We start from the raw sequence: 27019 nt of genomic DNA, 5'->3' as shown, positions 1-27019 counted from the left end.
TCTCCATGGCTGGTGGAGAAATCCCAAATGGGACACCCCTAACTTCATAATAAAGCAATTCCTCTTCATGCTGTATAAGTGCAGTAATTATTCCACTGACCAGTTTAGAAGAGGCTTGACATTAAAACAGTGTCAGGAGAATGTGCATCATGCTAAGGTAAATAAGGCTAGTCCATATGTCTGAAAGCTGTTACCTCACCCTTTTAGCAGACTTAGACAGAAATTTCTGCATGTTTTGACATCTGGGTCACAACTATAAAGTCTTCCAGAACAAGTACAATAATTACAACATTATGAATAAATTTTTCAGCTCATCTCCATTCCTTCTGTGTATCCCACAGAGCAGAAAACCCTTCTTTCTGCCATCTGGGCATTTCTCTAGTACAGGGAAGGTCAGCAGCAGCTAGAGATGCCAGAGTAGCCTGCTGCTCTGTAGCCTCCCTCCCTGGGGCCTCAGCACTGGAGCCATTATCAATGAGACTAATAAACCTTGAGTTTGGCAAATAGCCCAGGGGTAGCCAGCTGGAATGGGTTAAATCATCCTGAGGTTCTTTTAAGATACTCTGGGACCTGTTCAGGGCAATGCACAGAGCTGGGTTAATGCCTCTGGCCCTCAGTGACTCCTTCCATCTCTCCTGTCTCTCACAGCAAAGGGAAACGGATGCCTCAACTAATAATGAACTGGAGCTGAGCATGTGGAGAACACCAGGCCAAATATAAAACAGCTGGGGCTCTCTGGCCAGCCATCAGCTTAGCTCAATCACAGCATTGCCTGGAGTCTTCTAGAAAATAGGTAAAAATGAGTAAGAAACTTCCAAATCAACAAGAAAAAAAAATACATCTTGAAACATTTGTATAAAGCTCTTATGCCTTGTCTAGGAATTTATTATGACATAGCTTTTATTTCCTAACAAACCTCTCAGCATGTTCTTCACCAAAAAAAATGGACTAAAAATATGAGAAATGCTTACAGGTAGAAGAAGGAATCTCTCCAAGAACACTTGCATCTCTGTACCTCCAAAAGAGCTCAACATACAGGCATTGCTCTTATCTGTCCTTCATTGTGGATTAAAAAAAGGGGCTATGTTCCACTTAAGAAAGTAGCAGTCTTGACAACATTCTTAAGATGTGGTATTTCATTACTTAGTTTAACAGGGAAAAATCTTGTCTGAAAAGAAATCAGGAACTTTTTTAAATGAACAGCATACTAGAGGAAGCAGACTGAGACAGTGTGCACAGAATTCATTCAACTTTTATTCAATTAAAGAAGAATCCAAGTTTTGTATCTCCTGTGCATAACACATTTTAATTAAGATTATATTAGTGGTTGTTTGCAAAACTTGTGACTTAAAATTCTTGCTGCTAGAAAATTTCATCTGTAATTTCTGGCAGCCTGCACCAAAGGTGCAGCTGCTAATATGCAGAGCAGTGAACTAAGTACATAGCAATTTCACACCCACACACAATCAACCCCACCATTAAGAAATGAAATTGCCCTTCTTGGTGTTTACCATCAGAACACACTACATGTGACTCTCTTTAACAATACTGCCAAGCAAGGTTTGCAAACCCCAAGAGCAAAAGATACGTTAATTATTTTAAGAAGTATCTATTTTTTGCAAATTAAAATAAAGCCAAATTATGTCAGACAGACTTTCTCTCAAATTATAAATATTCTTTATCCCATTTTTAGTGAAAATGCATTTCTTTGTAACAATTGTGAGCCAGAATATGTTATCCACGTTAAGATGCTTCTTTTGCCTCACCCTATACATTTCCACAGCTAAGGTTCTGTCAATAGCTTTATTAAAAATATTTTTTTTTCCAGAGGTTTGTAAATCAACTGTAAAAGTAAGTTCCAAGATGGAAATTGGCAAAGTATTCGTTTTCAGTTCAAGGATATATGATAGTATTGTTCTTTATATATCTTCAGCATATTTTTTCAAATATGTAAAAGAAACCCCAAACCAAACCTCCTTCACTGGCTTTGTTAAGCCTTGTTTTACAAGGTGTACAGCTACAATCTCTGGTAGTAAAGTAATATAATAATAACATAAAGACACTTGCAGCATGCAAATATGTTGGGGATAAAGGTGCAGTTGTATTTAAAATTCTATGTACAATAAATGCAGCATAACTGAGCAATGCATAGTTGTATTTGAAATTCTGTGTACAATAAATGCAGCATAATTGAGCAATGCTCAGTAAATAGTGGATAATTATTTAAGACTGAAAAAAAATCTTTATTAAAGTCTTTCCCAAGAGGCTGTCAAAGAAACTGCAGGCATAAAGTGAGAGATAAGGTCTTGTCATGATTGATACAGGTCAGAAGCTAGCCAAAGAGACGGAAATTCAAGAACTGGAACTAACAAACACTTTCCATCTGAGATGAGTGGTGTGATTTGAGGTAATGTTAATAATTGTTTTGAAAAAAGAGAGAGTAATGGTACAGCAAAACGTCCGTCAGACAGAGAACTAATTGCCTGAAAAAATATATATTTATATATAAAAGGCATTTTAGAGGAAACAAAGACAAGGATGAAAGGAGAAAACAAGGATGTCAGTGCTAGCAAATCCCAAATGAGTCTCTGCAGAGGACAGGCTGAATGGCTCATGCAGTAAAGACCTGGCAGCGTGGCACTGTGCATTGAAGGGGTCAGGGAAGCCAATTAAAGGTTAGCCTGGATAAGGGATAAGAGAAAAAGGTATGGGAAAATTACTGCAAGCCTCTTAGAAAACCCAGACCCTCACCTGACACACGATGCTCCGTATTACTCAATCCATCCTCTCCAAGGAATATAAAAGCACAGCAAAAGCAGGACAATGAGAATCATCAGGAACATTATAAAGTAGCCTAGGGGAACCATGGCTCAAAAAGCCTTGGATTGCTCACTGGGGAGAAGAGGCAGTTGTGTAGGAGCATTACAAAGCTCATGAATTTTATAGAGGAGGGAGATGGACAGGTACTGTAGACTCAGTTGCATGATACAAAACTGAGAAGCATTTAGTGAAATAAATGAAGAGGCTATAAATGAAGAACAGGTAGGTGGAAACACATTTTAATTGCAACAGGAATTACTCCCATGAAAGTCCATGTAACATAAAACTCAACTGAATGATGATCTTATCAGAATTAAAATATAAAGAAAGAAAGAAATGCAGACAAAAACCACACAGAGAAATACATCATACACCTTAGACAACAAAAGTGTTCAAAGTGATAGAACAGGAGGCAGGGCCATCTATTATTAAAATCCTCTGACACTTCCAATTACGACACCCAGTTGTCAGTTGCTTTTAGCTTTGCCAATCATTAACAATTTGGACTGAAATTTTACACATCGAATATCTGCCTGAGGCTGAAATACTCTGGAAAATCTTACTCTGAACAATTCAACTGCTGCACAAATGGAGCCAGAAAAAAGCCCTTGTTTTTTTAATTTCATTATTTAAAAAAACCCTGATGTTGTGTCTCAGCAGTTGTAGCCCCTCCAGACTTCTGAGGGAGGATGTAATTTTTCAAAACTGAAAAGGCTTTGCATTGGAGCAGTAACATTTGCCATTCTCTTTAAACTCTACCTGAAAATTCAGGCAAATTATGCCTTTGAATAAAACGATATTCACTCATACTCTGAAAAATAGGTCTATTTTTGGCTTTAATAGCTGCAATCACAAAGGATCACATCTTCCATGAATGTCCTGGATTATGTTTGTGCCTCTGCTCAGCAAACAAGGAAAGAGTTAAAGCAGAAAGATCTCAGCTATTGTTAACATTTGAAATGATTTGTTTCAGCTTTTTATAGCTTGAAACCTAAAGTTGCCTTTTACTTTCTTTGCCTTCAGTCTGCGAGGTTTCCAGCTTAGCTGGTGAGGACAAACTTAACCTTGTGACACTTGCTAAGATCACAGTGGTTAAATCAGAAGATTGTCTGAGCAGCCTAAAAGCCTGTCAGGTCTGGAGCAGCTAATTGGGTCTTGCCTCATATGTTCTGCCTGTGATTTTTCCAGCAACAGAACACAGAAAACAATAATGCCAGCAAGCAGAATTTTTCCCAAGTCTTGCTATTCTTGTCTCTTTCCTCATTTATGGGAAAAAATATCTTTCATGCCAATCTAGGAGAGGCTTGCAAAGTTCTGAAAGTTTGGCTTTGTTCACTTGACCCTCTCATTTGAAACTTTTCCACTCTGCAGGAGTTTTGAAGAGAAACCAACTTTTCAGACTACAGCAGATAGATATATCATCACCAGGATGTATCTAGTCCACTCTGAACCATCCATTAACTCCCCTCCTAACACCAGTTTTACCAGGGAGGCAGGAAACAGCTTTTCAAGCAGTAAGTGAGGGCCAGGCAGATGATAGCAGCATTTTGCATCTACTCCAGGGCCAATGAGAGAACGTGTCAGAGCTGATGATATCACCTAGCCTCCCTCGCCCTCCTCTCCATCAGAAGAGGCTCAGCTCTCCCTGTTGCTCTAAAATGGGCACAGGAAAAGGCACATAGGGAGATAGTGGTGGGGGAGGAGAGGAGGGATGGTGACTGGCCAAGCCATCAGCTTGGTTGGCATGGGGTGGATGGTTTAAAATCTGTAGGCAGCCCATGTGGTTTGGCTGGTTGAGTCAGTAGATTTGCTTGGGTATTTTCACACCAGCTGAAGTGATTAGCTCTGCAGGATATGTTCTTGGCTGTACCACAGCTGTATTCAGGGGAGCCTAGAGAACAGGATTTCAGCACCTGGGACTGCCAGTGACTGCTTTGTCCTTTGCTTTGTGCAGAAGTGGCAGCAGGACAGTTCTGAGTTCTGTGGGGCTGTGGCACTTAACAAAGGCTGCTAATGGGCCACGTGCCCTGTGCTCTGCTCTGCGTAACGCCAGCTCTTAACCACCTTTGCCACGCCAGAGAATTTTTGGCCTTTGACATTTTAGGCAGCTTTATAGCTTATTTGCACGGCTGAAATGGGACAGAAGGATGAGGTTAAGAAAGGTCCTTTCTAAGCCTAGCATAAGGACTTTTAACTCAGCCAATAAATTTGCTGTTCAGAGAGGTTTCCAACTGGCTCCTTTGGTCTCTGGGTTCCAGCACTGAGAGGATTTATGTTTCACACCATGTACTGTAGTTCCAGATATTTAAATCAAGAACATACTTGCCTGAGCTTCACAGGAAAGTATACTACTTCAGATAGAATTATGGCCAGCATCTTTATGTTTTGTTGTCACTTAAACATTAAACAGCTCCATGCTGCCTTGTACAATTCTCAAAACAGTCAGGTTTCTCAGATTAAATGCCAGTCTCACATTATGAAACAAGTTGTGTTCCTGAGAACTAAATCACAAAATAACTATGGTACCAGGCCAGGAATTCATGTGTAGTAATTTTGCCCTCACCTTTTCCAACATTTCCAGATTACAGGTCTTATGTTATCATGAACAGTCATGGTCACAGTACCCCTCCAAACATGAATTGACGTCATTCCAAATCATAGATGAGACATAGCCTATCCATCAAAAAAACACCCAGTGTGGCAGAAGTAATGGAAAACCCTTCCCACTTTATCTCCCACTTTATAAATCTGACTGCATTTGACTGAATCTTTTTCCCTAGGGCTTATTAAATTTCAGCAGAATTCTCTGTCATGTTGTGAACTGAATGTGGAAAAGTAAAGTGACCAAACTGATACTCAGCAAAGCTGAAATATACAGTAATACTGATTCTAAAGGTCAGCAAACCACAACTTATTAAAATGATTTTCTAAGGAACAAAAAACACACCCCCCCCCAAAAAAAAAAAAGAAAAAAAAAGAAAAAAAAAAAAAGAGAGAGAGAAAAAAAAGCAGGGGGGCAACGAACAAAGGGGAAAAAGAAACTCATGCATCTCAAAAAAAAAAAAAAAAGGGGGGGGGAGGATGAAAAGCAAATGGCTGATACAAGTAAAGATAAAAAGGTAAACCACCCAGCAACTTCTTCTTTGACATTCTCCTTTGATGGCAATCTACTGCAAAGTAGAATACTATAAAACAAATATTTTGGACTGCACTATGAATCCAGTTCCACCAGTGTGCCTACACTGTTACTAGCAGGACTGTGCCAGAGTCCCAGGTGGCATGGATGAAAACAGAAACTCATTATGGAATAAGAAATGTAAGAACTCTTTGGTGAGAGCACATTCCCTGCAGAATGCTATGAAAGCAGAAAGAACATTTAAATAATACTGGCCCCTTGATCCCCTCAAAAGCTGAAACCACATTTATTCAGCTTGAATTCCAAAATCCCAGCCACGGTTTATAAAATGTGCTTGATCCTTGCGTAAGACCCTTTGGCATTTTCTTTCAGAGAAAAGATCTCCAGATGTTAGTTCTACAGTTCATCTTAAGTAAATGTATGTGTTTAGCTAAACAGGTTTAAATGCAAGAGGCACCTAAGAGAACAATGATGAAATGCTTGACTTGATTTATGGACCAACTGTCAAATTCTTGTTTAGAACATCTGGCTGGTAAGGTGATTTGAAAACTTTTTCTGTCAGTGAATATCTGCACAGTAGGCTCTTCCACCTTACAGACAGCTCTAAATTGTAAATGTAATTAGTGGAGAAGTGGCATCAGAGTGTATGTCTGAAGTCACATTCAGCTCATCCATGCTCACAAAACATTCATTCTACAGCACTGCTAACATGTAATGTGCAATCATTTGCAACTCTTTAATTAACAAAATATACAAAGTATTAGCTTCAAAACCTGGAAGTTGCTACCTACAAGCTGCACAGGCAAGTGCAGGTGTGTCTCTCATGACAGCCCTTCAAAGTAAGCTCATGGGCCTCCATGACAACTTCTCCACAGCCACTGTGGCCTGGATTTGGTAGCCCAGCTTTCCCCCACACGCCTGTGCCCATTCCCTCTGGCTTTGTCATAGAGGTCCAGCAGCAATCCTTGGGACAGAGCAACCTCACCCGCCTCTGCCCACCTGGGTCTGTTTCTCAGCCCATTTTCTGCAGTTTTCTCTGAACACAACAGCTTGCAAGGGTATAAATGCCACAGCGACATTCCTAATTCAAAGGCTGATAGAATCTAAACTTCACAAAGTAAGGCTGATCCCAGGAAAATTGAATTTTTCTCTCTGTCTTCCCCTGTTTTGCAACAACATGACAACTCAGGGATGACACAATCCAGGAACCCTTTCTGTAATTCAATTCTAGTTCTGAAGCAAAAATCTACTTTCATCTTGGGTCTAATCTAATATTGGAATGATGAGGGTTTTTTGTGAGGGATTTCTTTGTTCCCTGAGAAAAAAAGCAGCAGTTTTATAGTAGAAATCACTTTCAGATGAAATGAAGATAACACCAATCTGGGCCCTCTCTATAGATTCAGAAAGATCCATATCACCCACACCAAAACATCTAACCACGGCATCTCAGACAGGAGTCTAACTTCCTCATATGGAAAAGCTGGAAAAGGGGAAAAAGGTGAAGATTTCATAGAGTGATTTACCCCACCTGCAGCAATTTCTGCATCACCTGAAGCAGATTTTTATCTCTTTTCAAAAGCTATGGCAGAAACCTACTGTCATCACAGGCTTTTCTTTGTGAGTCCTGTTGTGTATCCAGTAACAGGGAGGCAGAACCATGTACTTCCTTGCTACAAAGAAACCACTGGACATTACTGCATTACCTTATTAAATGCTATCAACAAAATGGAATTAAATCTCAAAAATTTGGTGGAAAAATTTCTGTGAACTAGAGAAGCAATTTAGAACAGTCTCGTTTTAGTTAGGCCACGTTAGAAAAGACACTGTTATATTCTTGAGTGGTTCTGCATACAGGCAGCAGCCAAGACATTTACTGACAAGGATGAGATTTTCAGACATGTTTAAAACATTGAAGAGCTTCATCACATGAAATTTCACAAAAGCCATTGAGAAGAAAACAGTTGCAAAAGGGACAAGATGAAAAATGTGTCAGACTGAAATGGAACAGCAGTCCATTTTGAATGAGGCAAAAGGGATTTAGAATATACAGAGCATGGCAAGAGAAGCTGGGACACTTTATTTAGACTTTGTGTTTATAAATGATAAGAAAAATAAGTATAGAAGTAGCATATTTGTTTCAATTTCCAAAAGTATTTGACAAGTTTCCATAGGAGAGATTAATGGCTAAGAGGCACAGGGCAAGAATAAAGAAATAAAGAAGTCTTCTGTGTATAAAATCTAGCTCAAACTGTTGCTTTGCCCTTAGAAGATGACTACGCCTTTTACACAAGGGATCTTTTCCTTACAGCCATAAATTGACCATTATCCTGTGGGTCTGGATTTGAAGGGCTACTTTAAAGATAATGTCACACATTTGTAAGGGTATTGCTGTAGCTGTAATGGTCTAAAAGCAAAAGCAGGGTAAGGCTTATGGGTCAGTGTAGTCAGAAAAACACAGAGAAGTCCATGTTCACATCTGAGAAGCAGTGAACTTCCAAGAAAAGTACACATAGGGAGCACATCCTTTGAGTTTAATTAGATATGTTAAGTCAGGTAGACAAAAAAGCTGGTTGTCACCTGTAAAATAAAGGGAATATTAAAAGCAAAATGGTGACACTGTGATTATTCTGTAAAGGAACAGACAGGTAAGCCCATGGTAGATAAAAAGATTAATAAAGGGGGGGAAATTATAGTGTACTGCAAAAACTACTCCTTCCTTTGAATTCACCTTTTTACTGTCTGCTATAACTAAAGTTTTAGTCCCCTGGTTGCCTCAGACAATCAGAGGGCTGGTGCATATTTTTCTAGCTACATGCGTTGGTCCAAGAAGCAATATAAGCTTTACCCACAAATCTTGGTTTGTGCAGAAGGCAGGCAGGGTTAGTGCCTGCTCCTAGAAATGCACACCACTTGCTTCCTTGCTCTGTGAGCAAATCTGTGTTGGAGGAGTCTGCTGTGACCCTGCCTCTCTCTTCTCCTCATATTTGCACTTACAAAGGTTGGTTTGTTATTGCCACAGTCTCTGAGGTCAGAGCATCACAGACTGTGAGCGGACCTGGGCTTTAAATGAAGGGGTTAACTATATGTGATGGAAAGGACTTCTTTTGTTTGCTTTTTTCACAGGTTTTCTAATCTAAGAGACAGGTGAAGCTTGGTCTTTTATGGTCAGAATAATTTTCCTTTATTTTACTAACAAAAGGGAGAAAAAAAATTACAATCTTATTCCTACTGGTTCTGCAAACCTCTGCAAATGGAATAGAGAAACTGGATCCTATTCTGATCTGTAGTATTGATGGAGGGGCTTTCTCCACTTCACTCTGGGATCACTCTCTTCTCTATGTTCATCTCTGAAACTCTAGGGGGGACAATCAAGGCTCCAACAACAATATTTGTCCAACATCTTACTACTGTCTTTTACTGATGCCAGAGCAAAACAGGTTTGTTACCCTTTAAATCCCAAAATGAGTTTGCAGAGCACGAAGAACTTGCAGACCTGTAAACTCTGTTTTTATGCAGCCATCAAGTATTGTGTACTTTCCTGATATTTTCAATCTATAACACAACTGTAAAAGAAAACTAAGACAGATTTTCATCTTTTGATCATAAAAACATGGTGAGGAATAAAAAAAGTCTGCCAGAGGACATCTTTAGTTCATGCTTACTATATACATATGTGGATGAGGCATTAAACAGAGTATCTCAAAGCTACAGATGAAACAAATCTTGGAACCACAAAAAATAACAGGTCATATAATCCACTCTAGCGAGATGCAGCTTTCACACAACACAGTCCACAGAGGCCAGATGCTATTCTGCACTGGAAAATGTGAAATAATTGAATGAGAATAAGGCAAACAACCTAGAAAATATCTAACCACCCAAACAGTCTTTGAATTCCAACATAAAGACTCTGCAAAAATATCACTAGATCCATAACCTGATGCCTTTTAGCATTCAGAAGGCAGAATTACAGTACCCAGGAAGAGTGGCTAGAACATGCATATGTGTGATGTTTCTGTTACATGATCCTTAGAATAATGAAACCCCTCTATCACACTTGAGGAAGCTGAGATCTTCATGCCCATTAGCAGGCATCTGTAGCATTACAGAGATTGCATTCAAATCTATGACGCTGCTTTGTTGATGGAAAAACAGAGATTGGGGGAGTGAGAAAGCAGGGAGGTAGGAACACAACTGTCTGCTGAAAGAGTTGCTGCAAAAAAGCCCTCCACTGAGAACTCAGGGCCTCAAATCCCTGTATGAATAGTTGGAAGGATGGTTAGCTCTCGTGTCCCTGATGAGTTCAGTTGCTGAAGTAAAACAGTGGAAGAGAGGCAGTCCCTAAGGGACCCCAAATGGTGTATATGAGTCATTAGCTATCTTCTGTTCTGTTGGCATCGCACCTTTACATTTCCAAGGCACGCACATCCCATCACGTGGTGCTGAAGTTATAGGGAAGTACCTGCTGGGATCCTTGATGGAGATGCATATTTGCTTTGAAGGCCCTCTACTAGTAACTTCCATTATTATAAAATAACCCCCTTACCTTCAACCTCTGTAATGATGGTTATGCACAAGCTTGCTTCTGCAGAATGGGATGGTTTGGGTTTATCTTAATGCCAGTTTAAATTCCACTCAAACACCACCACCACCAAAACAACAACAACCCCACCAAAACAAAACAGAAAAAAACAAAACAAAACAAAACCCAACAGAAAGGCACTCAGTTTTCTCTTTTTGAAGGGAAAACACAGGACACGTGTTCCAAACCACATTTGGATTTTAAAGTTCAGAATTAATACTCTGAATTGCAGCCAGAAATGATCTTAGTCTTGAGGCTGAAAGTCTTTAGTCTTGGGAGTCGACAAATCAGTCATGACAAGCCTGAGCCAGCTATGGTTTATTAAAAAATCAAGCTTGATTATCTACTTGAGGTAATTAGACAGACCAGAACAAAAGGACACAAAGTTAAACGGCAACATATGTAGGAAGAACTGGAAGAGAAATCTTGCTTTACAGAGGCTGATGAATAGCAAGAACAAACTTGTACTTGATTTTTTTTGTATATTAAATTCTGGCTAATAACGTAAAGGGATGCACAATATTTATAATATGCAGTTTATTAGAATCAGCTAGTCAGCTTCTCAGCTGCAGATTCCTCCCATTCCCTGCTACCTGCACACAGTCCTGAAATCCAGGTGCAGCTTCTGAGCTCTCACTGTCCACAACCCACGGCCCTTGCCTGAGTCCTAGGAGGTTACGAAAGTATTAAAAACACAATGAAGAAAAAAAAGGATGCTGTGATATTTATTACATTAAAGGACAGCAGCACTGTGTTTGGGTTTAAACACATTTAGTGTGAATTAAAAGACAACAAAAACTAGTCACTTTTTCTTGTCCTCTTGTTTTGGCAAATTTATTGCTGTTTTAATGAATATCTAATTAATTTTTGGTTCTGCCTACTATAGCAGATAAAGTTTAGGATAATCTGCAATGCCATAAAAATATTTCAATTAAGCATGCTTAATTAAGTGCCAAAATTGTTACCCAAAGGTGTCAGAAAAGGTTTCAGTGACTATTCTTGGAAAGGTCTGAGTCATGTAAGTCCAAGTATAGATCAAGACTTGAAACAGAGATTTCCAACAGAAGGGTTAAATACATTTGACAGATGCAGCTCAAAATAAGGGAAAAAACTTTAACACTGCAGTTGATTATAATATTCCACATTTATTGCTAGGAAAACAAACCATTTGAAAGACGATTGTGTCAGAAAGAACAAAAATTTTTGGAGAAGCATACAACTTGCCCTCTCCCTTCAATGCAGTCCAGACAAGTCTTTTTTGAAACACAGCTTGTGCTACTAGATCTTTATGAAAATGGTGACATTAGGCACATCTGCACCTTCTCCCACAGTGCTGTATTCTCCAAACACTACCAAAGCTCTCTCCCTTTCCCTTTCCAAATCCTTTTCTAAATATCACAGCAGCATAGTCAAGGAGGAAGAGAAGGTAGGAATTGTCTGCCTATTTTCAATGTGCACAATAGATTTCCTGTTCTTCAGTGCCTGAGTCAAAATATCAGATAAAAAGAGTTAAAACTGCTTTATTCCACTTAGCACACATTACTGCTGTGCCAAGATACCTATAAAAAACCTACATAATAGATAGGAAGCTCCATAATCACTGCTGCTTTTCATGCCAATCAGTATTATCCAATTGTTTCCATGCAGTCCCTTACCTACCTGCTTTATCTAAGTGAAAGAAAACAGACCATGTGCAATTTGGGCCAGGATTGACTCTTAAGGGTTTAGGCATTGTTTAACTTACTAGAGCTCTGTATCTCTAAGCCTTTCCTGAATGGAAATAACAAATAACTACTAAATAATGTAAGCATTGTGGTCAGGAGGAGGAGATTACCTATAAAGGTAAATCTGCTAGAGCCAAGAAAATAATTTTTTAGGAAAAGAAAAATTGGAATAAGAAATGTGCAAGACCAGGAAAGACAGATAAAGCTGTTCTTGCTCATGAATAAAACTATTAAATTTCTGAAGCTACAGTAACAGAATTTCTTTTATATTTGGGCAGAATACAATCTAAATGTATACTACAGCATGTTAGAGCATATTGTATGTATTAAGCTTAATTATCTTTCACCTCCACGTCCACTAATGGAGCTACTCCAGTGGCCAGCTGCTTCCCATTACAGAGACATTACTCAGAGCTGCTGCCAGGCACATCATTTGTCACCACCAGAGCACGGGAAGGTGTGGCAAATCCATTGTTTATCTGACCAAAGACAACATTAATGAAGTATTTTGTTACAAACTCCTTCACATGCCCAGGGATTAGGCTAAGTGAAACCCTACTTTCTTCTTCAGTAAGAATCATCAAAAGACATTTTTTCCACACTGATTGGATCTGCTCATAATTCACACACAGACTCCTGCCTTGAACTGAATGTGCATCTTCATGCTCTTTGTGAGAATTAGTTCTCATGCTATAAGCAAAGGACATTTGAAGCGCAGGTGGCAGAAAGGAAAGAAAACCATGCTTATGTTCTTCTCCTGAAGCTAAAACATAGAAATTAAGCCTCGCATGCTTCCTCTCCAGGGGCCAAGCTCTAAGCATGAACCTAACCCATGCAGGCAAAGAATGAGCCTGACTAGGGAAGAAAGGCTTTTATAGCCTTAATTTAGGTTTGCTGTCTTGGGATTCATTGATATTCAAGTCTACCCCTCCCAAGAAGTTTTGCTCTGGGACTGCCCCAGGCGGTGCCACCTGCACCCTCCTGAGAACACTCTGCAAGGACTGAGCTAACAGTCCTCTTGGGACTGCTGTGTCCATCCCCTGTGGACCATCTACAGAACCTGTAATCAGCTCTGGCCTAAGGGCTTCAGGTAGCACTGCCTTCCCTTTGTCACCCAGACACCAGGACTGTGCTCAGCAGCTCCCCTTCGAGCAGCTTGTCCTTAACGAGCCTTTTTCACCCCTGAGTTTACGTAACCCGGTATTCATACATTGCCTTTGATTAGTTAAAATGGTCAACCTGCTTTTTCTATTGACTCCTCTCCACAATAACTCAATTTTCCCATCAGCAAACTCTATGTCACCCAGGTTACACCGGGCTCTCCGTATTGGCCAAGGAAGCTGGGATCCTTGGAAGGGAAAGTGCTGCAGACAAAGCTATACTCCAACAGAAGTAAACAGTCAGTAGCAAATGGTTCCCAAAAGCCTCTTGGCTTACTTTATGCAGTGGGTTGCTCATAATTACTCAGTGGGCTTTCTGGTCTAGAATAAACAAACACATGGAAAATAATAGGAATGGAGGCTTTCCAAAGCAAGAAAAAAGATGGGGAAAACTTCTGCAAAAATAAAATATTTCCTTATGTTACTTTACTGTAACATCAAATAAGAACACGCCAAACAGATTGTTGGTGGTATAATTACCAACAGCCAGGAATTAAAAAAAAAAACTAAAACAAGGCATCAAAACATCCAAACAATACGGCTTGCATCATGAATTTACTCCAGTATTTTGAGACCATTAAGAAGACTATGCCAAATAGTAATCAGTCTGTTTTCCTAAACTGTTAACTGGCTTGGATAGAAGTATAACAGCAGAAAGGGAGATACTATATTCCTAAAAAAAACTTCACTGTACATTTAACACAAGCTTTGCACTTAACACTTCCTTCTACGTGGCCCTGCTCACCACTGAACCTTGTTTACTTGGGACATTCAGCCCTTCATACCACGTTAAAAAGTACAATTTATCTTCAAGCACTGAGCAGATTTTAATCATTATCTTCATCCCTGGCCTCAATTAAGGTCTAATATAGAGGAGGTACTTGAATGACCTAAGAGGCACACTTAACCCTGATAGCGTGTCAAAAGGCACTCAAGAGTTTCTGCCACATTTCCTCTGGCTGTCAAATCTTTCTCTCCTTTTTCTGTGGTAAACTGACTGTGTTTATTCCTAGCACTTTAATGTCCCCTGGAGTGAAGCCTCCTTGAGTAACACTCACACGATAGAAAGTGTGATTAACTCTGCAGGCACTTTTCAGGTCAATGGAAAAAACCTCCTTGTTACACCAGTATATAATACTTTAGAGATGTTCCCAGTGGCTCTACATACTGGCATTCCCACAGTACCTATTCTCTCTCACCCTTGATGTTCTCCTGTGCCTTGGTAATAAAAATACGTAGTTTTATCTGGGTATAAATGCAACACTAATCCTTTAGAGTCTGTTTCACACAACTGTGGTTATTCTGATGGGTCATCCAGATAATTTGAATGGTGTATCTTTGCCTCTTGACTAAAATGTTTCTATAATGAAGATGATAAGACAGAAAGGAACTAAAATAAAATAAAATAATATAAATATATATATTTATTAATACATTTCTTTTGTATCATAGGCCAACTTGTTAACGAAATACAATGCATAAAACAGGTTGGGAAGCCATAAGAGATGAAAGGTGCCTTCTGAAGACACCTTGTAAGCCTGAGAGGGTTGTAAAACCTTAGGAAAAATGTGGGTTTTCTTAAGACTTTTGATATCTTTTTTTACTGCCAGATGTCAAGCCAGTGCAGCATTCAAATAAGGGGTAAAGACACTGAATAATGCTGTGCCATGGGGCTGCTGAACTCCTAAGCTCTCGTGGTCTGCAGCTCTCTCAGGCAGGGGAACCTGAGCTTGTGGAGTGCCTCAAACAGCTGCTTGTGCACACCAAAGCTTACATCTGGAGAGTGCTGAAATTCAGTCACAAATTATAGATGCTCAAGTATTTTTTCCCTTGGAAAAGTGACTATCTTCAGCTCATTATGCAAGTGACTCACTTCAAAATTTTTGTGGATAGACTATAATGAGAAAGCAGGAGTTAAGTGTTAATTACAGAAAAGGAAGCTGTGTTTTGTTAGGCATTCTCTTGGATGATTCGAGTTACGGACTCATCAGCACATTGGATTAGTGGCTAAGCAATGGAGTGTAGAAAAAGGAAGCTTTAATAGGTAACAGGGTAACAGGGGTAGAGCGAAATGGGACTGCCAGATGTCTACCAGTGGCTCCAAGACTTCAGTAATGGAGAGGCCACAGAAAAGAGATATACACATGAGAGTTGGTAGAGTCCTCTGGCCAGCTGACTTCTTAAAATCTTCAGCACTGTACAGTCTTTCTCTGAGGAGCTGCTGAATATAATCAAATATATCTTGATTTTCTACTTTATTTGATTTTTCTTCATTAACATTACAAAAATGGTACACAAGCAGAACAGTGAGGAATATGTTTACAATTTAGTCAGCATATGATGACCTGCAGTGAACAATAATTAATAAAGCATGCCTGGAATCTGAATATAGTGATTGCCTTTAGTTACAGTCTTCATTCTGAAGAAAATGAGAGTCTGAATATTATGACTCCAAATGCTTGTAGGCCTCGAGCTAATAAAATTCTGGGATGGACATTTAACCTTGTGTCTTGAGATTTAGGAGTCTCTAGATCAAAATTTCACAAATCTTTCTGTTACCAAGAAGTACATCTGGGGTTGCAGTTTCAGGATTGTAACTACTTACTGTAGCAAATATTGCTTCCAAAAGTGAAGCTTTCCTGAATTATGACTTGATTTGGATAGATAACTTCTAGTTTGGGGAACCTCCTTCTATTTATTAATGATCAAGAGGAGAGCACATCAGAGAGGGTAGCACTTCAGCAGTGATTTGCCTTGTGGATCTCTCCCTATGAAGTATCTGGTACCCAACACTGTCAAAAGCACAATCCTGAGAGAGGTGACCTGATTGGAACTGACAGCTCCTATGTTCCAGTGAAATCAGGTCAAAAGACCAGTGTGTGGGGAAAGCAGAGACAAATGGAAAAACAGAAAGGTTGATGTAAGTGCCTAATATTTCACAACCTCTAGTGTCTAAAAAAATACATGCTTGAAGCCACAAAAATGATGTTCTTTTATATGTTTTGGTAAGCAAGATGTTAGGCTTCAAAGGTTCCTAGTGTTTCATTTCACTAGGACTTTGTACAAGTGGTCAAAGACTAACTTCAGGGGGAAAAAATATGAAAACTGGGTGTCACTGAAAACTTTAGTATCTTGAGGCTGAGGCATATTGGCCAGACTCCTATGGAACAATATGCTTGAATAATTGTTCTGTATATAAGCAGGAACCATCAGTTTTCAGACATACCCTTGACTTCCAGGCAGACCTATAACTTTCATCTTGGATGTCTGCCCTTGTGGTTTGTTATTTTACTCTGTAAGAGCACAAATATGCGTCACGGCATGAGCTTAACATAAAGGCTAAATGAATTACCACTTGTGTACCACTCTTCAGGTTCATTTGTACTGGGGAACTTTTTGACATACACCACTTTTGACTCATAAATGTTTAGGTCATCTGGAGGAAAGCGCCTCAAAATTGCTTCCTGTTTCTCAGAGCACTGGTTAATTAGTGAAAGGAGAACTGAACTGAACCAGAGAAGTAAATAATTTTCTCAGCAGGGTATCTTCCCTTGGAAAACAGGTGACCTGATGGCATTTGCTGAAATAAATGAAAGTGCAAGAACTCTAAGTTCAGGAATGTCAAAATTGCCTTTAAAAAGTACCAGTGCAAAAGCAAAATAAAACATTCTTGGTTGGCTTAGGTCACCAAGTATTTCTTTTAGTCCTAAAATCTAACAAAACAGCAGACTTGAATGTACTTGAAAGATGTGCTTGAATCAGAGTTGCTGAGTGCAAAAAGAGGATTTAGTTCTCAAAAAGATGAACTACAAACTAACCTTCTCCTCTCACCTGACCATTTTTCTCAAAGTCTCAAAGCATAGAAAACAGCAATTTTAAGGCCTGGATAATTCAAAAGCAGTTTAACAGACTTCCTCCAGCTTTTCCAGATCTTTTTTTTCCTCTGGGCTAAAAGCAACCATGAGAAAATTCAACCTAGAAGGTATATTTTTTTAAGAAATTATAACCTGCTGAAAGGGGAAATATAGACTGAAAATACTTTTCAGCCGTAACTATTCCACATCAATCTTTAACACTTTAACAAATGTATTATTAAACTACAGTTTATTGTATGAATTATGTATATATAATGTATAAATGCATTTAGTAGTGTGCATGTAACGCAGCAGCCGAATACATGGAAAAAAGTAAGCTTTCTGAATAAGTGTAAGCAAAATATATGTAGATACATGAGATATTACATAACTATTAACAGGAACTCATCTTTACAAATGAAAGGTTCTGACATTTGCCCAGATCAAAAATCCAATTTTACAGCACTGGGAGATAAGGAATTAAATAGAGTGTAGCTATCACCTAAACTGGTATTAAAAGGTTAGCAGTGCTTACAATTGATTAGTTACCAAGATCAGACAGCCATCATCCCAGGCTGAGAAGAGAGCATTGGCCAGATGTTGTGGAAGCTTTAGTTGTGATTTTAGCAAACTCTTGAGCTAGACAAGAGCTTCACAGATTGCAAACTGGGGAGCATAACTGCTACAAGGCAGGAATCCCAGCGTGTTACACACTAGTTAAGCTAAGAACTGCTGGGGGAAAAAAGTCTTGAGAAACCTCTAAAAAGGCTTAGTAGTTCATGTGGACTCTATATGAGAACAAAAACGCCCTGCACAGCAATCAGGAACTGATTTGTCAGTTTGGGGAAGGAAAGTACATGAATGCATAAGTCCTTTGAGCACTGATAGAGCAGAGGACTGAGATATGTCAGGATGCAGGTGAATACCATACACCAAATTTCAGACTATGGCAGGTTATGTAAAGATATCCAGTAAAGATCACAGTCTCTTCAAGATTATTCTAAACTACTCTTTGCTTTTCTAGCCATCAACAAGGTTGGGGAGAAAAAAAAAAACCAAAAAACAACACCAAAACCACCACCACACCCCCAAATAAAAAAACCCCAAACAAACAAACAAAACCCCAATCAAACAAAAAAAACCCTAGAATTTTAAAGATGGACAAATAGTTAGCACTGGGACATGGTTGTGTCACTTTCATCTCAGAGAAATGCAATAGATGACAGTGGTGAAAGCAATATGTGAGTGCTGACAAAGCTGACTTCATTACTAGGAATAGCAGCAAAACAATGAAAAAGCTGGAAATAGCTAGGGACTAGTTAGATATTCGGTTGAACATAATGATGCAAACTCTCACTGAACACAGATACAGTAAATATATTAGAGCAAATAAATCTGTAAGTATTTCATTGGCAAACTGAAGTTTTGCTATTATGGATCTGCCATAAAGAAAATGTGTAAAAAACTTATGAATCTTAAGGAAATATAGTGAAGTGTCAAAGCACCTATTTACCTTGAAAATACAAAGGAGTCTAAAACAAAGAAAAACAAAAGGAAAAGAAAGAAAAGAAGTTATTCTATACCTGAAGACAAATCAGGCAGCACTTCAATAATTAATATTTATTACTTATGGCACCTTTCATACATTGAAAATGCTGAACAAATATGAACTGACTTGTACAACATCTTTACAATACGTGATACACATAATTATGGAAATTACAGCAGGGGGCTGTCAATGGTATAAAATCCTGAAGATCCTCCCTCGTGTGGAAAAGCACTGCACCTGAGATGAGGCTGCCACATAGGGATTGCACAGCACATCTGAGGACAAAATTTACACCAAAACTGAAGAGACAGAATAGAGCAAGACAAAAAGGCAGAGCAAACTTCCACAGCAAATGCAACTAATATGCTTAGAAATTAAAGCACCAGAAGCTGATTTTGATATGTGATATTTTTCAGTTTGGGGGTAATCCTGTTCAAGTTGAGCACAACACCTGCAGGTAAATCCCCACCGGAAAATGGAAAAAGTTGTTTCCCTATTGACACATAGAATCATTAAATGTTCTGAGTTGAAAGGGACTCAAAATTATCAAGTCCAGCTCCTAAATCCACATGGTACAAATTATAGCAAGAGTGTTGTCCAAACACTTCTTGAGCGACAGGCTATGATCACATCCCTGAGTAGCTTGTTCCAGTGCTTGACCACCCTCACAGAGAACTTCTTCCAAATAACAAATCTGAACATCCTCTGATGCAGCTTTAAATCATTCCCTCACGTCCTATCACCGGACACCAGAGAGACAAGATCAGCATTCCCCTCTGCACTCTCCTTCACTACGATGTTGTAGACAGCAACTCCTCAGCCTCCTCTTCTCTAAGCTGCACAAATCTGGTATCCACACACAGCTGCCCCTCACAAGCCTTGCCCTCTAGTCCCTTTCATCATCTTTGTTGCCTTCCCTTGAACACACTCATCACCTTCATATTTTTCATATGACTCTTACCACACACAGCTCTCATGATGAGGCTGCACCAAAGCTGAGTAAAATGGGATAAATGCTTCTTTTGGTTAGTTACATTGTGCCTGATGGAACCCAGGTTGGTCCTTTTGGCCACCAGGACACATTTTTGACTGATACTGAGCTTCCCATCAACAAAACCCACCAGATTCTTTCTGCAGGGCTGCATTCCAGCCTGTTCTCTCCCAGTCCACTCGTACATCCAGGATTACATAGTCCCAGGTGCAGAACCTGGCATTTGTCCTGATTAAATATCACACATTGGTGATTGGCCAGTCTGGTAATCTATCCAAGCTCCCTATTAGGCCAATCTACCCTCCAGAGAATCAACAGCTTCTCTTTTATTTAGTATCATCAGTAAACTTAGTGTGGACTCAGTTTCTGCATCCAGGTTGTTGATAGAAGCATTCAAGAGAATTGGATCCCAAGGAGTGGATGGCTTTGCTTGTTTCTTTTAATAAGGAGCATGGAGCTAAAGCCAGAGTTCACCAATCAGTTCACAGCCTCCACCAGCTCAACTCTCTGCTTGAGACTGATTCATTATAAATCAGCTTTCTTGCAGCTTAGTGTACCAGCCTGTAAAACAGGTAATTCAGAGCCAGACCGTCAGCTGTGAAATGGCACAGCTCCACTCAGTTCCCAGTGTCAGGAGGGGGCACATTTGGCCAAAATTAAGCATCAGGCAACCCTGGTGAGGCAAGCAGAGTGATTTACATCATGACCTGGCTCACTGGCTCCACATCGATGTGGAAAGGCACAGACATGACAGGATGCAGCCCTGATACAGATATTACACAGCTCTTCTTAAGCTGAACTGGCAGTGCAGCTTCCAGAGGGAATCTGTCATGCCTAGCATGTGGCTTGTGTCTACAGGGCACCTACCCATATATAAGTAATTCTTCTCTACATCACAGGAGCAAAGAAGTTTTAATGTTTCCAATTAATTTGGCCTCTACTGTTGACAACAGTCTGTTATGTCCAGTCTTATCTGTAAGCAATACTGTTTTGTGGGTGTTACAGTCAGTGATCCCTTGCAACACTCTCCCAAACTATGACTGGGAAGCAAATGACAAAGTCTAACAAGAACTATCTCCTGACATTCAATTTTATGGAACCATTCAGAAAGTAAATAAGCACACACCTGACAGGAAAGCTTCACTTCACTAATATCAACTGAGCATATGAACTGGACAGGCTTCATGATTTTCTGCCCAATTACACAACTCCAAAATCTCCAGTCAAGAGTTCTCAGCCCAGGGTATTCCTTGGCAGAACCTCAAGACATCCTGCTTGAACAAAGAAACAAAAACAAATGTTCCTCTTACATGACTTGCCTCCTAGTCTTGACCCAGCATAAAGATTGATGGTTTAGCTGTTCAATTTCCTCTGAGACTTTTTCACAAGGTTAAAATATAATATGGATTACATACCTACTACAAGAGAAGACTAATACACAGTATGCAATATTAATCATAGGTGATGTTTTCAGAACATAAAAATATAATAACCCCAGAAAACATTCCATATATTTTTCAAAGGACACGAAGAATTCATGACTGGTGCAAGCAATGTTTTTTTAAAAAAGAAAAGTCTTACCTGTCACAAGCTGTTGTCCTGCTAGTCCTACTGGAACCATCCCCAGATTATTCATGGCAGTAGCCCAAGCCGTGGGATCAGTGACCGACATGTTAAGCTGTGTGGTATCTATAGCTATACTTCCCAAACCATCAGCTGCTAAAAGAAAGTAAACATGCTGTAAGTAGGAAAGCCAATGCACCACAATTTTAGCCAGAACGTTTAGTGAGAATTAGGTATCACAACTATTTCTTTTGGGTTTGTTTTGTTTCTTAATGATGATTCACCTTTAGATCATTGATAATAGTTTTTGGTATTATACAGCATAAAGATATTGGAAATGTTCAGCAGATGTAAAATGGTACAAGGAAAAGAGAAATCTATTTCACCATGAGGATAGTCAAGAAGCAGAACAGGCTGTGCAGTCACTGTCCCTGGCACCTTTCAAGGCTCAACTTGATAAAGCCCTGAACAGCTGGTCTGACCCTACCTCTGGCCCTGCTTTAAACAAGAGGTTGGACTGGAGACATTCAGAGGCCTCTCCCAATGATATATTGCCCTGCAACACTCTGATAAAACTTAATGATACATAAATAGTTTTGGAACTTGCCTGAAATCTGTGAGAATCAAACACATCCCAAGGAAAAACCTGTTTTCCATAAGGTGTAATTTTTTATTTTGTAAAAGATTTAAGAATATATCATCCCCTAAAAAGAGATCAAACAAAATCCATTCACTATAACAAATGCCATGTTTTTTTTCTGAAACCAGAAGAGAAATATCATGAATATGGTCAAAATAGACTGAGTCCAAGTATGGATCTTTCTTCCATGAGGAAGAGTGGGTTGGGTAGTTAAGGGATGGCACCTTTCTGATACTGAAACACCACACACAAGATGTGATCACACATTTTGCTTCTCCCCTCCCCAGTCACACCCGAAATCAGCTCTTTCCAGTTATTTTCTTATGGCCTCTGCAGACCTGAGATATTTACCGGCAGCCATTGCTTTTCCCTGGATCGTTTTTCTTCTGTTAGACTTCCTCAGTTAGGAATAATTAGCTACTGTATTAGGAGCATCTTGAGATGGGCTATCAGCAAGCACAGGGCCCACACACAGCTCATTAGGCTCTGAAAGAGAAAAGATAGAAATCTTTTTCCAAGTGCCACAGCCAGAACACAACACCAGACCGACCTCTTTGGGAGGCACTCGGAGGTGCTGCCCACTCCCCCGGATCTCCAGCGCCAGCCTCTGTGCACACACTCCACAGCCTCTGTAGAGGCATTCCAGCAAACGCCGTCCTTGCCTGCTGAACAAACAGCACCACGCATGAACCTGTCAGGCTGCTGAAAAGCCCTTCACAAATTAGGTCTTATCAGTAGCTACACAGCCTCCTCGGCACGAAGGCATCAGCTGAAAGGACATATTAAGGGAGGAATATGATTTTTCTTTTTAACTGTTAACAATTAACTGATGTTGCAAGTTTCAAGGAAATAGTCATCTGTTCTGAGATGGAAAGAGGAAAGAAAATACTATGCAATAACTTAAAGAATGGAGCCTGCAGAGTTGTGGCAAAGAAAACTTAACAAACCTAAGGATGATGCCTGCTCCTTAACTAACACTGCACCCTTGGCTCACAGAGGTTAGTTAGCTCAAAGCAAAAGCGCAGTATCTGTTTCTAGCTAAGATACATTGCTCTCATCAGGTGTCTGTCAGGCTATAAATTTTACATAAGGGCAACTTCTTGCTGTTGCTGTCATTATTTGGGAGGCTCACCACATCTGTGGATCGCTCATCAGAAAGGAGGCTGAACAGGGGACAGGTGAGAGGGGTGAGCAAAGTCTGTGAGCTCCCAGCACTTCCAGCAGGGGCAGAAAACACTGGGCTGAGCATAATCACATAGACAAGCCCAAGTTACTCTGTGCACCAGGTACAGGGGACCGTGGGTAAAGGAAGGCCACGTTATTTTTTTTGGCTGTCCAGTAGCCTAGTGCGTCTGATCTAGGGTGTTGGGTACCAGGGGCCAGCAACTGACCGGCGTGTTCAGGGAGGTCATTGGCACTGTGCAGGTGAATCCTGGTGACTTGTTCAGCCCTAGAATAGCGGTGCTGACTTTAAAAAACTACTTGAAAGACCATAATTAAGAGGTTTCCAACAGGCAGAGTCTAAGGATTTATCTTTAGAAAAGACACAATTAACATAATTACACTATATTTTAGCTTAGTACTTCCCACACTTTTCTTTTTTTCATTTGATGTGCATAAAGTATGAGCCAGAAAGTTTTATGTTTTAGTTCCATGACACTGTACATACACATCATTTCACAGGGACATGACCAAATCAATGGCTGTAAAAGTGAAGAAAGAGGCAGGCTCAGACAATGGTCTACATTTTCTGTATGTTGTAATTTACAAATAACCAGTATATTAGGCTAAAAAGCATTTTGTTCAAATCTACAGTGGGTCTACTTAAAAGTCAATATTTAACAAGCCTTAATACTTGAATTTGTAATTCCAATTGTTATTTGATCTCCACTATTCATTATACGTAACATATTTTTATAAAATTAGCTTTTAAATAACATCTATAAACACCAAACAAACACTGAACAGAAGTCCTCTGCAGGGAATGTGACTATAACATAAGGCAAGGCAGTCAAGATTTATGTCAAGTTTTTAAAAACTGGGTGTCTCCTGCTCAGCTCTTTAAACTTGCACTTAGCCCTTTCCACTGAGGCTATCAACTTCTGCCCACAAACATCTGTTTTGAGGTTAGAGTTGGCTGAATGATCCCTTGTCAATAAGTTATTTCTCACACAGTACAGCTCTCCTCGCTCTTTACGAATCACTGCCAACTCAATCCCAATTTACAAATATATGCTGAATAGCCCAGATGAGAGTGGTTCACCTCTTCCCCCGATCAGCAGTCTTGTTGCTTTGATGAAGAAAGGAGCATTTAAAAACCAACGGTGATGAAATGCCTCTTCATACCTAGCTGTGTGCTACTTGCTTGTCCCCATAATGCATCACCACAGCTAATGGGGAGGCAGGGGGTACTGGCCCCTGGTTTTGGGGCAAAGGCATCTCAGATAGGCATGGAGTGCTGTGAAAAGAGGAAGAAAACGGGTGCTGGACTCTCTCTGCCATCCCCCTTGTCCCCGTTTTACTGTTTGGGGAAGTGCACACCAGGCGACAGGTCTGCTGCTGAACGCTACACACTCTTCTGCCCAAGCCCACACTGCAGCTGCACCAGCTCTGCCAGAGATGCAGGATCAGACACTAGGCTAGGCAAACACACCTCAGACTACTGGGAATGACTTTCTGGTGTTTGCCTTCTGACCTGTTGTTCACGTATTTCAAATTTTGGTCTACTTTCATGAATTATCTACAAGAATTTGTCAAAGTCCTTGCAGAGGAAGGAGAATTTAACACCATGAATATGAACGAAAGCAGAATCAGTAGGTTAAATTGGTGAAACTCATGGGGTAATATACCACTAGGTCTGCCCAATATGCCAAGGAAGTCTGCTCAAAACACATTCTCGTAGCCCACCCTGGCTCTGGGCAGCTTTGCTTTCTCTCTGACCATCAGGTCTGCTGTTTTATCCAAAGTACCTGGATGCAGTACAGGGTGAACCAGGGGAAAAGCCATAAAAGAGAACGTGAGGAGCCTAAAGTGGAACTAGTTCTATCTAACCAAGAACTGCTGCAGGCTATTTTGTCAGTGGAAGAGAGCTGAATAACAAGCATAAATGAACCTATGAACACTGAATAATTTGCAGTAAGCTGTAGGCAGAACTAATGCTCCATCCTGAAGGACACAGATTGTAGAAACTAGCTCTTTTAAAAAGAAAAATACTAATTTTGAACATCCCTTCTAGTGACAACTCAGTGGTTACATTAACACAGAGCAACATAATATGGCTAAAATATTCTTACAGGCATTTCATACCTTAGACTCAAACATTAGCTTTTGTTTAAAAACTTCCAAAAATTTGTACAGAGAAGGTTTCATTAATGCTTAAAATAAAATCAGCTTTGGGCAAATTTCAGCATTTCTTTGTGTAGCTCAGACACTGCACTATTATACCCTTCATGACATTGGAAACAAAACAAGCAAGGAAAACAAATGAACCCACTGACTAAATCATATAAAAAGTAAGATCCTAAGTTTAATAAGAAATACATCTATTAGCAAGGATTCCTGCTTTCTTAATAATACACTGAATTACTAGTACTGGTAAGACAGGCAAGAAAGTGTAAGCTTATGCAGGGATCTTGTGTAACCTGAGCAGACATTAACCAACACCATTTCACTGACATCACACCTTCAGAGAGCATTCCTGATTTACAATTCACTAATACTCCTCTGGGCATTAATGACCTGAAGATATATGTAAAAGAAATCTGTTTTTATAAACACTTGTGCATGGGGGTAGCTCTATTCTGGGGGAGTAACTTCAGAAGCAAATAAAGCCATAATTCTGATTTACAGAAGAAAACGTATAAAATATTCTGGGCCCAGCTATTCCTTGATGTTTGAGAGAAGCAGGGACATTAATAAAACCTTTCTGATTTGAGAAATTCTGATTAACAAAATTTTGATGCCAAACATTTTGTAAAGCAATTTCACATTACACTTTTTTGGTGGTCTCTCTTTTTGCAGACATGATGCAAGTACCTCGGACGGTGAATTGCAGGAGACATTTAGACTTCCCTCAGACAGGTTGTCAGGAAGATAAAGCACCCTCAAGTCCATATCAATGAGCACTTCTCAGTCATAGCAGTCATAGCAGATTGTACTTAGTGCACATATTTTATACCAGGCAATTAAATGCAGTTACTCAAATGAATTCAGAAGTCGGTTATATATTGTGCATCAATTATCGCAGGCAATGAATGCCATGAGACAAAGAAATTAACACAACATAAAACTAATTCAATAACAGCAGATTGTGAAGTTAAAATCCTACCCTTTAGATATCCATAACACCACAATGAGTTACAACACAGAGTGAAGCTGATTAAATGCACTGCCGTAACGAGGCTCTGTGGAGTGCCAGGGTCAGCAGACAGCCCTGGGATGCAAGGAGGAGGTTTTCTGCCCAGCTCTGACACCGACCTGCTGGGTGACCTTCAGTCATTTCAGCTCTTTGGCTAATTTTGGTGACCACTAAACCCTTCAAGTAAAAGACTGATGGCATCAGCCTTTTGAAACCTGGGAGTACAAGTCAAAAAGTCATTAAATGCTATCAGTGCTGATTCTTGAGGAAACACAGATGGGAAGGAGCAATGTGGAATCTTGTGAACTGTTACAACTAGGTGAGTTTTCCAAACTTCAAAGTCTTTGTTACTATTCACTGTGATTCATAGGACAGTGGTCATTAGGTTGGTCACACTCCACCTGACCTGCCACAGTATAGGTCATTTATCAGGCTACCTCCAGCTGTCTTCTAAAATATATCAAGCCTTTTGTACTGGTTCTTCCCAATGTTTTTGTTTCTCCAGCTGCATAGAGGACTCCCAGTAAAGAAGGGAAAAATAGAGAGGAAAGCTAGGCAAGGATACACCGTAAGTCATTGTTCATTTCTTTCTGACCAGCTGTTCTGGTTTGATGAAGAAGAAAGATAGGAGTAGCAACAATGA

The 27019-nt window shown here is 39.8% G+C and overlaps 1 protein-coding gene across 5 annotated transcripts in view; it reads right to left on the bottom strand.

Annotated features, from left to right (window-relative positions):
• ENOX1 (ecto-NOX disulfide-thiol exchanger 1) overlaps positions 1-27019 on the bottom strand; it is a 360099-nt gene that overhangs the window by 111300 nt on the left and 221780 nt on the right. For 4 of the 5 annotated variants that reach the window (XM_063392147.1, XM_063392150.1, XM_063392148.1 and 1 more), the window contains 2 exons: positions 22371-22505; positions 21398-21535 (listed from right to left, as the gene is read on the bottom strand). In XM_063392147.1, coding sequence (XP_063248217.1) covers positions 21398-21535; positions 22371-22380 — 148 coding nt within the window. In that variant the 5' untranslated portion in view covers positions 22381-22505. The remainder of the gene's footprint in view (positions 1-21397; positions 21536-22370; positions 22506-27019) is intronic. The other variant, XM_063392151.1, reaches the window with a different exon arrangement.

The sequence above is a fragment of the Prinia subflava genome, chromosome 3 (assembly GCF_021018805.1).
Source record: "Prinia subflava isolate CZ2003 ecotype Zambia chromosome 3, Cam_Psub_1.2, whole genome shotgun sequence".
Taxonomy (NCBI): Eukaryota; Metazoa; Chordata; class Aves; order Passeriformes; family Cisticolidae; genus Prinia; species Prinia subflava.
This window is presented reverse-complemented; position numbering and strand designations above follow the sequence as displayed.